At 45.1% G+C, this 15,201-nt stretch overlaps 1 protein-coding gene across 1 annotated transcript in view; it reads right to left on the reverse strand.

Moving 5' to 3' along the window:
• Positions 1–517: 517 nt before the first annotated feature.
• CRAMP1 (cramped chromatin regulator homolog 1) overlaps positions 518–15,201 on the reverse strand; it is a 40,394-nt gene continuing 25,710 nt past the window's right edge. The window contains exons 14-21 of the mRNA XM_081338207.1: positions 14,787–14,868; positions 12,788–12,892; positions 11,540–11,718; positions 10,115–10,195; positions 8,756–8,990; positions 7,448–7,612; positions 6,448–6,593; positions 518–5,442 (exon numbers count right to left, since the gene is read on the reverse strand). Of these exons, the coding sequence (XP_081194333.1) occupies positions 5,272–5,442; positions 6,448–6,593; positions 7,448–7,612; positions 8,756–8,990; positions 10,115–10,195; positions 11,540–11,718; positions 12,788–12,892; positions 14,787–14,868 (1,164 nt within the window). The 3' untranslated portion in view covers positions 518–5,271. The remainder of the gene's footprint in view (positions 5,443–6,447; positions 6,594–7,447; positions 7,613–8,755; positions 8,991–10,114; positions 10,196–11,539; positions 11,719–12,787; positions 12,893–14,786; positions 14,869–15,201) is intronic.

Genomic DNA, 15,201 nt, shown 5'->3' on the forward strand with positions numbered 1-15,201 from the left:
GCAACTTTTAAAACGAGTGGACTTCAACTCCCAGAATTCCCGAGTTGAAGTCCAAACGTCTTAAAGTTGCCAAGGTTGGACACTTCCTGTGCTGGGGAATTCTGGGAGCGAAAAAGTCCACAAATCCACTGAGACATCAGATTTGGGAAGGATGATCAGCAACATTGAAAGCTTGGTAGCGCTGCTTTCTATTCAAAAGTCGGTGGCAGAAATTCAGGGTCATTTTTAGCTATGGGTAGCAGCAGAACAAACTCATCACTTTGGGGGGTTATTAAAATAATTCCCATGGAATGCAGACACACATCAAAGCAGGAAATAAAAGGACTTAGCAATTAATGCTTCAAATGTTAAAAGTTCCAGGGCATTTCTATACTCAATTTCACCCAATGTAATAGAATACTGATTTTTCCACAGATCCTCAAAGAAATCCCCAATGACCTTTAATGTCTTTGAACTCTAACAATAGGAAACTTGGAGAAGAAAAATGATTATCAAATATCTTTCTCAGACACACAGATTAGACCAAGGATTAGTAAGTGTTTATGGACAATCATAAAAACAACTTTACAACTTGAATTGGAAATTGAAAACAGAGGAAGTTAACTTTTGTATATTATATTAAATAACCCAAACACCTTTTTTCCTTTTTCCAAAAGTCGATAAAGAATAAATAATATAATTTACAATATGGTACAAAAAAATAAATCAGTTAAGGACAGGCATTCTTGCTTTATACATACGCTATATATGCATATTATCTGAAAAACGAATTCACATTTTAAAACAAGACAAAAAACTTTTTAAGATGATATGGCTTAACTATTATTAAAAGAAACAGCAACATCATCTGTTGCCAAATGCACAAGCTCAAAAGCCAGTTGACACATTTTGGCAACTCGGGATAAGTCATTGCTGTAGTGCTTGCAAACATTTTCATTATTTAGCATTTACAGGTCACAAGGAAAGCTTTAAAAAGGGCTGGGTTAACTAAAAAAAAGTGCTGTATCTTCCTTAAAAATTCAGCTGTCTTCTCTGTGTAAGCATACAAGTATTGAGTGTGTGTATATATATATGTGTGTGTGTGTGTGTATTTAAAAAAATAACCCAAACCCCAAATGCAATACTAAAAAGCCTACCACTGGTCAAGTCAAAGACAAGCCATCCTTATGGGTATAACTGAAATCAAGCTGGCTAAGAAAGCAATAAAGTTAACAATCAAAGAGAGGTTACATAATGCCAATTTCTTTTCTGTGATAATTAGGACGCAGTTCATAGGGAAATTTCATTCCAACCAATGTTGTGAATTTCATTCCAACCAAACTCCCCGTGAACTGCGTCCCCATTGATCAAAAGTAAAATAAAAGTCCATGTTTGAGCGATTGGCCAATTTCAATGCAATGCACAAGCAAGACCATCAACTACTGTCCAATCCAGGCACTCAAAAAACGGGCAGATACAAATGCCTAACCCACATTTCTTTCAAAATTTACATTAGGTTAGGAGCAAACGCTTCCGATTCCTAGTGCCCTGTCTGGCAGGCCTACGAGGAAAGCTTATATCCACTGCGTACATTCTCATTTGTAAAGACACACATTAACCCATCCACCTGATTGGAAAAAGGAACACTGGACACCAAAAGCTTTTCAGGAACCAAATGCGCAAATGAAAATCAGGCGATCCACAAGAGCCTTTTCTTTCAATACCTCCAGCCAAAAACAAAGGCAAGATGACTCCACTTAAGACGCAGCCACGCCTGCAAATTCCCTAGAAGTTGCACGTAAACTTGGTAATTCTTCTGGATCCAAAAGGGCCAGAGGAAGAGCTCGAAATTGTCTCCTGCACTTATCCAATCAGGGTATCTCTTGACAGCAGCCCTAAGGCCAGCAACCTCCCAAGAATTAAAACCACTTATATAAATAAGCACTGTAGCAAAACGGCTGGAGTTGAGATCTTGAGCATTCCTTTTCTTTAATCCTAAAAAGTGGAGCTGTCCTTCCTCTTGAGTTCAGATTTTTTTTTTTTAATTTTTGTGGACAAAAACCACTAGACGAACAGGAAAGGAGACCATTAAGACTTTACAAAGGAAAGTTCAGCATCGTTTGCAGAGAATTTCAGAAGTAGTAAAGCTGATATGTCAGATACTGCTTTTAAACTGTCAAGTATTAGGAAAGGAGCTGCTTTGTGAATGTTTACTTACTTCCGGATGTTTCTGGCAACCAAACCGTATTAGAAACTGTCTAGGCCTAACAGTTCTTACAACATTCTTTGCTTTCACGGATGGAGAAAGCTGGTGGCAAGAAGGATACTGATCACCACGCCAAGGACTGGTATCCGAGTAGGATTTTTGATTCCACTGCAAGGCAGGTGAATATCCCAGACAGACATTAAAAAAAAAAGGGGGGGGGGCTCCATCAACTTGAGTTTAAAATACCCATGTCAAATAGCCCAGAGGAAAGAAGTCCTAAGGAAAAATCCACCTAAAAAGCTTTAAATCACAGCGCAAGCTGCGTGATCACTGAAAGAGTCAGCCTATGTTGCTTAATTTGAACAAAACACGCTGGATAAAACCTTTTTTTTACGGGACACGGAACTGAGAAGAGCTGAAGGATACCGAGGGGGGGGGGAGGGAAGAAATGTTGTATCAGACAAGAGTCTGGCAAAAACTGCACGAGTGCCATAAATGAATTCCGGCAGTGTGGGATCTAAGCTAAGTTGCTAAAATGCCTCCTGAATCACAGATGCTGCCAGGAGACGTCTGGATATGTGCAAATCCAGTAGGGTAAGAGGAGGGAATCTCTGTGGGCCGCTATTTTGTCCCTTGCTATCAGAACTGCACAGGATGTTTTGGCCTGAAATAAAAGAGCACGTTTAAGTTATCGGTTATGGCGAAATACTTGAAAGGACTAGAACTTTTGAAGGAGCGGTGATTATCAGATGATTAGGTTATAATAATTAGGCCCAGAGGTATACATGATCTCGGCAGTTGTCCATTCAGCTTAGGCAGAATCTGGAGAGCGTCTGAATTTAAGGAAGGGGAGGTGGACTCAGCCACAAATACACTGAAGCTAGGAGAGGCCCACCAATTCGGCGGCAAGGCAGTTAAGCGAAGAAACGTGGAGCGATGCCCAAAGAGGGTTAGGGATAAATCCCAGGAAGGAATGATGCCTCTCCTGATCGACACCATTTTTGCTCCCTTTGACATCCGCTTGGGCAAAAGCAACCTAGATCTTGCGGGCTAGGTCTGAAGTCACGCTGCCTGTCAAAACATATGGGGGGAAAAAAAAAAAGAGAGAGAGAGACATCCACAGGACAGGCTTGCAAAGAGCGGCTGCTTGCAGGTAAATAGCATTTCGTAAGGGAATGATGGTTAGGAATGCTCGGCTGGTGGGAGAGGAACAACTAAGGGGACGGTATAGTCTGGAATAATCGGTAAAGAAAAGGGGCTAGAGCCAGGGGTAGGCAACCTTGGCTCTTTTATGACTCGTGGACTTCAATTCCAAGAATTCTTGAGCCACTGGCTCAGCTTGGAAGCCTCTCCCTTTCCCCTCAGCATGGCTGGCTGAGGAATTCTGGGAGTTGAAGTCCACAAGTCATAAAAGAGCCAAGGTTGCCTACCCGTGGGCTAGACGGCTGCAAAATAAGTGATGGCTACCTGCTATTTAAGCTCTGAAGGCTAAAAGGCCAACATCTACAGGCTTCAGGAAGGGTGACTGTAGATGGAGACACCTTACAGGATGTAAAGAGTATTTTACCCGTTTCTTTCATCTGCGGAACATGATCAAAAACGTTCCCTCAGCCGCAACCAGAAACGTGGCGACGAGATTGGTTCTCCAAAACGCCAGCACACAACAATCAAAGGGGCTCTTACAAAGAAAAGATAAAGGTGTCTCTTCCTGTCAAGCTGGATTCCTGATGTCTAAAGAGAGATAAACATGATTTTTGGGGTGGCGACAAGATGGAAGTGCATTATCGTGATCTTCTTTGGGGAGTGTGCCGGCATCCCAGTCTGGTCCATGGCCCTGATTTTATTTATTTATTTATTTATTTATTTATTTATTTATTTATTTATTTATTTATTTATTTATTTATTTATTTATTTTAATCCCATTTATATCCCGCCCTTCTCCGAAGACTCAGGGCGGCTTACAAGCTTAGCAGTAGCAGATTTTGCCGTGAGGCCTCTCATCTAATAACTACCAAGAACCCCCGAGCTGCGGATTTAGACCGGGAAGTCGGCAACTCATCCCCAAGTAAGACAAGGCAAGCCACTTGTAATGTTCACGAGAGACTACAAGGACATTTCCATGGCCGTCACCGACGACTGTGCTTCACCTCAAAGGAACTTGACTTTGAACGTATCTAGAAGACACCCCCCCCCCTCCAAGAAGAGTGTTTCTCAACTTCAACAAGTTCGAGATGGGTGGACTTTTGATTCCCAGAATTCCCCAGCCGGCATGCTAGGAAAAATGGAAGTCCTTGGGTGATAGCTGTCTTAAAAAAAAAAAAAAAACATGGGGGAAGGAGGTTAAAAAGAAGCAGGGCAGGTCCTGTGTCCTTCCAAGATTTCCTCTGGCCCTATCCTAGTTTTTAAACATGGAACAGCAAACAGGGTTTTGTTTTGGTTTTTTTTCCTTTCCCCTCCCTGTGTCCAGCTGGAATGTTAATGAATACAAAGGAACAAGGAAAGATTTCTGTTAAAAAGCCTTGTTAAAATTCAGCTGCTCTGTTGTGACAGGAAAGCGCGAGGAATACCAGCTCAACCCACTTGCCAACAAGACTACTGTGACGGATCAGGAGAAGAAGTTCTAAAAAATAAAAAAATTAAAAAAAATAAACCCCCAGAAAACATAATAAAAACATACCACTATTTTACCTCCCAACTTTCAGCTTATTTCTAGACACCCCGACAAGAGTTTTGGTTTTCTATCTAAGAACGTAGCTTGTAGGATTTCTTGCTCAGACCTTAAAACCCGGAACTAGTCTTGTAAACTTTGCGGCTTTTGTCACCAGCTTACACACCTCACTTCCTATAATACTGCTCCACAGTGCCTTGTTCCCAGCCTATTGCACTTTCCGGAAACCGTTAGAAGGTCGAAGACAAAAAAAACAAAACTTTCTCTCTTCTTGTCAGGTATGCTCCCGCCAGGACGACGACGACAACGACAAAAATAATAATAATAAAAAACCCATTATCAGCTGCATAGCTTTGACGTCATTCCTCCACCTTATGGCCTATTCAACGGCGCCCGCCAGCCAGCTGGCGGGATGCGTTCACTGAGAGAGGTCGCCAATGGGGGGGCCGCCGCCGCCCCCCCCTCCGTCAAAGAGGATCTCTCGGCGGGGGGTCTCAGGGATCGAGAGCTCCTGGGCGAGGTCGTTGAAGCGGGATATGTAATCTATGCTGTTCTCGTTCATCATGCAGGCCAGCTGAGAATCTACCACCTACAAACAGGAGAGAAGGGGAAGAAAAGAGATGGTTGGCTTCTTCCAGCAGCCTTATTTTTGAGCTTAGCTGAGTTTAGAATACGGTCAAAGGCAGGTTAGCTATCATGATGTGCAGCGTGCAACTTTGCTGGCCAACAGCTGCACAATATTTGGGGTGGGTGGGAGGAATGATGGCTAGGGGTGGAGTAGTGATGCACAATACGACGTGTCTGGTTTTGTTTGTCTATATATGTCTCCTTCCTTCGCTAGATTCCTTGCTTCCTTGTTTCCTCCACACCTTCGTCCTTCCTTCCTTCGCTAGATTCCTTGGTGGTTTGTTCCACTCCTTTCTTTCCTTCCTTCGCTAGATTCCTTGTTTGCTCCACTCCTTCCTTCCTTCCTTCCTTCCTTCCTTCCTTCCGCTAGATTCCTTGCTTCTTTGTTTCCTCCACTCCTTTGTCGTTCCTTTGCTAGATTCCTTGTTTGCTCCACTCCTTCCTTCCTTCCTTCGCTAGATTCCTTGCTTGTTTGTTTCCTCCACTCCTTTGTCCTTCCTTCCTTCCTTCGCTAGATTCCTTGCTTGTTTGTTCCACTCCTTCTTTCTTTCCTTCCTTCACTAGATTCCTTGTTTCCTCCTCTCCTTCCTTCCTTCGCTAGATTCCTTGCTTCCTTGTTTCCTCCACTCCTCTGTCCTTCCTTCCTTCGCTAGATTCCTTGCTTGTTTGTTCCACTCCTTCTTTCTTTCCTTCCTTCAATACATTCCTTGCTTCCTTGTTTGTTCCACTCCTTCCTTCCTTCCTTCCTTCCCTCCCAAGAGAGACAGGGCTAAGAGAGACTGACCCAAAGTCAACCAGCCAGCTTGTCTGCCAAAGCCAGACCTGAAACTCAGGATCTCCTTCACTCTAGGCCAGCACCTTCACCGGCATCCCAAACTCACTCTCTCTCTCTCTCTCTCTCTCTCTGCCATCACCCCAGCCAAAAGCTCTGCACCACACCTCCGAGAAAAAAAAGAGTATATTCTACCTCAGCGACATCAGCCATGGACCGAGAGACAAAAGAATCCCGTGAATTCCCATCCAGCAGGCTGGGTCCCAACAAGGAGGTGCTGCTCGGATTGCCCACCGGGGTGGGCAGCATTTTCCGCCCCTTTTCCGGAGAAAGGAAACTGGCTGTAAAACAGGCGTAGGAAGATGTCAGACAGTGATGGCAGTCAAAGGTGGAAAAGTCCGGTGATGTCCTCAGGGAAAAAAAAAAAGCCCACTCTCTGAGCAAGAGGCAGCACTCAACTGGTGCCTGTTATAACACGTCGTTTTCCCAACTGGCATCAAAGCACTACGGGGAGTCTTGACTGAATAACCCTTCGCTTAGCAACCGTTCAAAAGTTGTAACACTGGCACTGGAAAAAGTGACTTACAGTCCTCAGACCTATGAACTGCTGCAGCCTTCCCCGTGATCACAACTGATCAAAATTCGGGCACTTGGCAACTGGCATGGATTTAACAATGGCTGCAGCATCCTGGGGTGGGGGGGTCACGTGATCGCCATCTACGACCGTCCTAGCTGACTTCTGACAAGCAAAGTCACCAGGGGGGCAGGGAGGGGGGGAGAAAGCTGGATTCATTGCACAATTGCGCAATTGGCTTAACAGCTGCAACAAGGGCGCCTAGCAATGGCGACAAAAACGGTGGCAAAATCTCCCGGGATTCACATTAAACAACTGGCTTGCTTAGCAACGGAAATTCTGGCCCCGATCGTGGGGGCTATTTGTCATGAAAAATCTGATATTTTTTGTGGTCCAAGGAAAAAGGAGCAGACACGTTGGGATAATGGTGGAATAAAATATCGCTGATTTCAGTGGGCTCAGATTTTTTTAAAAAAAAAGAGTACCGTTAGGTCTCCTGCTTGCTCAATGTTCATCTCTCAGCTGGGTTTCGACAACGGAGAGGTTACGGGACAAAAGCACGAGATAAACCTGGTCCTATCAACCACCCCGGGCCGCAAGAGCCTTTTTGGCTGCACTCACAAAATAAGCTGCTGAGGGAAGAGTCGGTGGAGTCATCGGGATACCACTGCGGATCATGGCTGGGCGAGGCAATCCAGCTCTGCTGGGGGCTGCAGGATGGGGACGGAAGACTTTTGGAATTATCGCTGCCGTTCAGCTTGGCTGGGGACAGGGAAACATTCTCGCCTGTAAATGGAAAAGTTTACTGAAGGGTGTAAAATATGCAGGCGTCCTTTTGTGTGTGTGTGTGTGGGGGGGGGGAAATCACAAGTTCCCCACTCTTGCTTTCAAGGAACACTCATCCATTTGAGCATTATCAAGGTAAAAAAAACAAAAAAAGAACCCATTGATGAACCAGACCAGGGGTAGGCAACCTTGGCTCTTTTATGACTCATAGACTTCAACTCCCAGAATTCCTGAGCCAGCATGGGGGAACTATGGCCCCTTCATGACTCGTGGACTTCAACTCCCAGAATTCCTGAGCCAGCATGGGGGAACTATGGCCCCTTCATGACTCGTGGACTTCAACTCCCAGAATTCCTGAGCCAGCATGGCTCAGCTTGGAAACCTCTCCCTTTCCCCTCAGCGTGGCTGGCTCAGGAATTCTGGGAGTTGAAGTCCACGAGTCATAAAAGAGCCGAGGTTGCCTACCCCTGCACTACTTGATAGCTCTCACCGTTAGCTCTGATGGCAACCATTTGAAGTTATGATGACATAACTTTATGACCAATCTTTGGATTTACAACCATCGCACAAGCCCTAACCCTATACAAAATTTTATTTTTTGGGGGGTGTATTTTATACAGGTGGTAGTCAGCCTACCCCAGGGGTAGGCAACCTTGGCTCTTTTATGACTTGTGGACTTCAACTCCCAGAATTCCTGAGCCAGCACGGCTCAGCTTGGAAACCTCTCCCTTTCCCCTCAGCGTGGCTGGCTCAGGAATTCTGGGAGTTGAAGTCCACGAGTCATAAAGCGGCCTAGGCCGGGGGAAGGAAACCTTGGCTCTTTTATGACTCGTGGACTTCAACTCCCAGAATTCCTGAGCCAGCATGGGGGAACTATGGCCCCTTCATGACTTGTGGACTTCAACTCCCAGAATTCCTCAGCCAGCCTGGCTCAGCTTGGAAACCTCTCCCTTTCCCCTCAGCGTGGCTGGCTCAGGAATTCTGGGAGTTGAAGTCCGTGAGTCATAAAGAGAGCCGAGGTTGCCTACTCCTGAACCAGACCTATGGCAATCTTTTGAACAGCTAACCTTTGCCATCTCATTCATTCATTCACTCACTCGCTCACTCATTCATTTTGTGCCTCCTCCAATCTTTCCCCCTTACCGTATTGGCCTGAGCTAATTGCTATTTCAATGATGGAGTCACTGATTTGAGTAGCCGGTTCTCCCTGAGACAAAACATCCTCGGGGGGTCCAGGAAGAGATATGTCCAGGAGAGCAGAGACATTGGGAGGAGACAGGTGGCTAGTGGACGTCTCAGAAGAGGGAAGCGGAGAAGGAGCAAGACCATTCCGGAGCGACGTTTTAGGCAGCTCCGGCAGAGAGAGGACCGGTGTTCCCTGTGGTAGCAAGCGAACGGTAATCGTAAACAACCGTTAACATCAACAGCATGGTCCTTTTCTAAAGCTGTTACGCCGTGCAGAAGACCAGGAACCTTGTCAGGGTGTTGCAACCCTACGCCCGTGCTTGAGTGCACCCAAGCTTCCTTACATTAGATGCAACCAGCCTTTCCATCTATAGTTCGGTTATCGTCTCCCTGAAGATGACGGTGACTGAAAGTTTTGCTCACGGTCTCCCGTCTCTGTTCCTCCTTTCAGCTCCCGAGAAATTGATGGTTTTTCCTTTTACAGATGGCATATAACCAAGCTGAGGGCTTTCCCTAACGGTGGGATCTGGAGAACACAGTTATCTAGCAAGGTTGAAATCAGATTTCCACCACCCCAAGATTCCAGCTCACTGCTATGTTTATACCAGTGTCTTGTTTAATGTATGTTATCCAATGAAGCATTTATTTCAATAGACTCCCAACAGGATTATTGCTGATAATTCGGGGCAACGAAGCCCACAAATCTGAAAGGGGTCCCTGTTGTAGGTGCTGGGCTATTCAGCAACAGAAGATAAAACACGGGTGCCTTTCAGATTTATGGACTTTATTGATCTGCTGGATAGGAAATTCTACAACCGGGTCCACGTCCTGGGAAGTTGCAAACGTTGCAAAAACATAGCCTAGACTACAGGATACCAGCAATTTTACAGCAAAATGGGGTGGTTTTTCCCCCCCACTTTGTTTGCACTTCACAATTGTCTTCTTGCAATCTCTGAGCCTCACGTTTTTGATCTAGCGAGATTTACTCTTGCTTCTCTGTAACTATGAGTGTTATCGGTGTTTACCGGAACTAGCATGTGCCACGTGTTCATAGATTGGGAGGGGGGGAGGAAGTTCGAGTATCTAATAACAGATTTTAAAAGTTCACACAACGTTCAGACGAGAGCCTTGCCCATCTTCTTTATTTAGGGACGCAAGAGTTTCCGAAGTGACCGTTCTAAAATGACCACGTCTGAAACTAGGCTGCAAGCAACGCAAGTACTGGTTACGCACACAGCCTCCTTAATTAGAACTAGAGCGTTAAGTGTCATTATTAAGTTCTTAAGTGTAAGTAATTATTAATGAAATCTACTTTACCTGGAAGCCATCAGGAACGGCTTCTTGCTCGGGCTGGGATGGTAGACCAAGGAAAGGAACCTGACATTCCTGGCTCGAACCCTGGAATCAAGAAAGACCGCTTGAGCCACACGGCTGGAAGGGAGACACTGAAATTACGGGACATTTCATGCTTTATGAACATGCCTGCCTTGCTACTGCCAAGGAGTTTCTGATGGAAAGAAGGGAAATAAATCTAAGCAATAAATAGTGAAAAGAAAAGAAAAAGGGAAGATACAGAATAAGAGAGTCAGGGAGAACAGAACTAGCATCTCCATGACCTCTCATGGCTGGCTGGCCGGCCTGGGAATCCTTCTCCTCTGTGAACAGACGATCGGAAAGACTGTCCTGCCAGGTAGAACAACAGAGCCATTAATGTCTAAGAGAGCTGATGAGGTCTGGACTGGGGTGGAGAGGCCATTTTGGGAAAGCTGGAGCTATGAAGATGGGGTAAGACTTTTAAGGATAATAATAATAATAATAATAATAATAATAATAATAATAATAATAATAATAATAATAATAATAATAATAATAATAATAATAATAATAATAATAATGTTGGAAGGGACCTTGGAGGTCATCTAGTCCAACCCCCTGCTCAGGCAGGAAACCCTATACCATTTCAGACAAATGGCTGGACAGTCTCTTCTTAAAAACTTCCAGTGTTGGAGCATTCACCACTTCTGGAGGCAGGTTGTTCCACTGGTTAGTTGTTCTAACTGTCAGGAAGTTTCTCCTTAGTTCTAGGTTGCTTCTCTCCTTGATTAGTTTCCATCCGTTGCTTCTTGTCCTGCTTTCAGGTGCTTTGGAGAATAGCTTGACTCCCTCTTCTTTGGGGCAGCCCCTGAGATATTGGAACACTGCTATCATGTCACCCCTCACCCTTCTGGTGAGTCTGGTGAGATGGAATAGAGAGGAGTTAAGAGGCAACTCAGCCCAGATATCCTATGTGAGAGAAAGAGAGTGAAGACAGCCCCTCCTTATTAGTTCCCAGAATATATGCTTCGGGCAGGTAGTAGTCTGCTTCGGTTTGGCAAGATCCTGTCTGTAAGTAGTCTGTAAGAAACGAGATCTGGTTGGAAGAATCACGACGTGTCTTTCTTGGGTTCTGGAGCCTGGCATCTAATTGGTGCACGTTGTGCCCAAAGCAACATCCCATTAGAACAAGGGTGGGCACCTCTGGGCAACTTTACATCCTGTGGACTTCAACTCCCACAATTCCTGAGCCAGCATGAAAAGGCAAGAATGGCCGGCTCAGGAATTCTGGGGGTTGAAGTCCACAAGTTGTAACGTTGCCAGAACTGCCTAACCCTGTAATAGAATGAGCTGGAGAAAGTTGGAAGGGAGGAGGAGGAGGAGGAGGAGGAGGAGGAGATGATGATGATAGTGAAGCTGAAAACTGACCGCCACTGTTGCTACAGAGCCTCCATTCTGATGTGTCACTGTGGAATCTTGACCTCCAACCACGGTGGTTACTGCCTCTGGTGAGAGCGGGGAAACGCTTGGCAAGCCTTCGGTCCCCAGAAGCGGCAAAGGACTGCCGGGGATAATACCGGCTGATTTAGCTGCCAAATCAATCGCACCTTTGGAGAGATAACAGCAAATGTGAGGAAGGGCATTTTCCTGAAGGCAGAACTCTTAAAACCTGAGGTTCTTGCAAGGTTACATCCGCACCAGCAGGAAAACACTTTATCTTAATAGCACTTTCTCATATTTACATAATTCACCGATTCAGTGTAGGCAGTCCTTGTTTAGCGACAACTGAGAACGGCAACTCAATCATTAAAGAGGGAAACTATGCCCCTTGTGCTTATGATCTTATTTCAGCTCTTCTTTGCTTATAGACCTGTGAAGGATGTAAATGCGAGGACCGGTCGCAAAATTGCTTTTTCACCATCACAGGAATTCAAATGGTTGCCAAAGGAGACAACTACTAAATAAAGATTACCTCTATCTCAAAAGCTAAGATTTTTTTCCCACTGCTTCATTATCTCAACCTTACTTAAAACCTTAAACTCCACTGTCCTGCTATCACCTGAATTATTAACTAGGTCAGGGGGTCTTCAACCTGGCCCTTCGATGACTTGTGGACTTCAATTCCCAGAATTCCTCAGCCGGGGGCACGCTGGCTGAGGAATTCTGGGAGTTGAAGTCCACAAGTCAAGGGGGTGTTCAAACTTGGGCCTTTTTTATGACTTCTGGGAGTTGAACTCCACAGATCATCAAAGGGCCAAGTTTGAAGACCCCTGAACTAGGTTAATAGGATCTTTTTCAAAAGGATTTAGAGACCTGGCCAAACATGGCAAGCATTTTAAAAACTAATATGGGGGAAGATAAAAACAGTTACTTCAGAACTAGTTAAGATCTGAGATAAGGCAGGTTCCATGTGCTACGAATTCTTTGGCGAAGTCCATTTCACTCTCTGAATTCATGGAGACCTAAACCCACCCCCCCTTTGGATTTTTTCCATGTATTTTACCGGGTGACTTAGGTAAGGTAGACCTGAAAAGTCAGCGCCCTCCTAAGCATACCGAAGCTCTACGAATTTGTTGGTGATGTCCACTTCGCTCTCCGAATTCATGGAGACCTAGCCCTGCCTCTACCTCCCCATGCCTGGACTTTTTTTTTTTTTTTTTGGAAAAGAAGACTTACTGGACAGACGATTGGTGGCTTGAACTGGAAGGATCTTGGGAACAATGGGGCGCGACACGGCAGCTTTAGTCAGCGAAGACTGGATCGGCCGAAAAGATCCCCTTCCTGAAGAAGAAACAAATCAAAAACAGCAGGAATGCTTAAAAGCACACTAAAGGTTGATTTTGTTATTGTTTTTTAAAGTCACTTGGGGGTTATATCCCACTTGGCACCCAGTTCTGAGTCTTTCTCGCAGGAAGAAAACTGAAGAGAAAAGCTTTCGGTAGCGAGCAGTGGCCACTGCAGATCCAAGGCTGCTCTCTTTTTTATGTGGTAGCTGTCTTACACAACGTATGGAGGTCGGAGCAACTGGTGTTTACGTGTACCATCGTCAGGCCATCTGGAAAGAGGTACAGGAGCATTTGGGCTCGGACATCCAGATTGCGTAACAGTTTCTTCCTACAAGCCATTAGAATTCTCATCACGAAGAAACCGGAACTATAAATACTTGTATTTGTAGTTTTTTAAAGTTTTAGTTCAGAGTTATGTGTAGTTTGTTGTTCTGTTCTTTTTTTTTTGATTCGTGTGGTCTGATGTATTTTTATTTATTTTAATTCCATTTATATCCCGCCCTTCTCGGAAGACTCAGGGCGGCTTACAAGCTTAGCAGTAGCCTTCATTCTATGTATATGCCTGCTTATTAGGGCTTTCCCCCCCCCCCCAAGCGGCATTATTACAAAGTCAGCTTAATTGCCCCCAACAATCTGGGTCCTCATTTTACCTACCTCGGAAGGATGGAAGGCTGAGTCAACCTTGAGCCTGGTGGGACTCGAACCTGCACTAATTGCAGGCAGCTGGTGTTACTTAAGGAGGCATTAGCCCACTGCTCCACCAAGGCTCACTACCTTGGTCCTGGGGAAATGTTGTTTCGTTTCACTGTGTACTGTACTGTATATTGTTGAAATGACAATAAAGTCTACTACTACTACTTTAGAGGCTCCCAGCAGAATTAACGGGTAGCAGAAGAATAGTGTTTGAAGGGACCTTGGAGGTCTTCTAGTCCAATCTCCTGCCCAAGCAGAAAACCTTTGAGCAGCTATTGACTGTGGTGAAATCTTCTCGGCTCTCACTAGGGTTTATCGTGGCAGTTTAGTAGGATCCCGGGACCCCCGATGTAGGGAATAGAATTCAGACCCGGGTCGATAGAGATGCCAGGCAGCCTCGTCTCTCTGAAAAAAACCCTGAGCAACTGCCCGCTGAACTTTTATTCACCTCCTTTTTCTGAATACCAAATACATTACATAAACCCCATCAATCTCAAAAAAATAGGATACATAGTGATAATTGGATACGTAGTGAGAACTACTCAGGTGCCTATGAGATCATTACAAAAACAAGATACTAAAAAGATATATGTGAAAGCTCTATCATAGCGTTTCCCAAACCTCCCACATGCCATCCTGTGCGAACCAGGAGAGTGTGCTCATCACTGTAATTCACGTAGAGGCCGATAAGAAACGTTTGGGAAAGCTGAAGGTTGGGAGGCCAAAAACTGGCCGTTCCCACACCCAGATTTCTCAGAGGCATGCTTCACCCATCAGTATCCTTAGGATTCTACCCAAAGGCTCATGTTTTACCTCCTCAGAGGATGTCACGTAAACCAGAGGTCCCCAACCTTGGCAACTTTTAAGACTTATAGACTTAAAACTCCCAGAGAATTGGCTGGCTGAGGAGTTCTGGGAGTTGCACTCCACAAGTCTTTAAAAGTTACCAGAAGTTGGGGACCCCTGACATAAACGATCGAACTAAAAAGACTTGCTGTCACAGGGCTGTTGGAAGAGCAGCTAGAATTGTTATGAGAATTGTAACCGTTAGGAGAATTGTTATGCGCTCCGTGACAAAGTCCACGGACAGAAAGGGCCACAACTGTAATCCCCTCCAGCCAAAGAACAGGAGACGTGAGCCTTCCCCAGCTCAGTCTGAAAATATTGCTCAGATGATACAACGCTGAGAGGCTCACCTGTTATGGAGGAGTTAGATAAGATGGAAAAGGAACAAACGTGCTGGGAAGGGCTTTCGGATGGCCTAGGAAGCAGCGTCCTCTGGAAGAAGAAGAAAACAAGAGAACTTTTTTAAAAAAAAATCCATAGTAGTATTTATATTGTATCCCTGGCCCACGTTTAATCATCATGCAGACCATCTCCAAATACATTCTCCATAACAATACAGGTTACAACCATTTGCTTAGTGAACGCTCAATGTTACGACGGCACTAAAAAAAAATGACTTATGACCAGGTTTCACACTTATGGCGTGTTGTGATTCAGTGCCAGCCTGTTGTTCTGAACCAGCCTGCTACCGGCCTTGCAATAAGGCAAACCCCTGTTCAAACAGTAGAGACTGGAGAGCGTCTAAGGCTGGAAAGCGTCTGCCAA

This window comes from Vipera berus, assembly GCF_964194415.1.
Source record: "Vipera berus genome assembly, chromosome: 13".
Lineage (NCBI taxonomy): Eukaryota > Metazoa > Chordata > Lepidosauria > Squamata > Viperidae > Vipera > Vipera berus.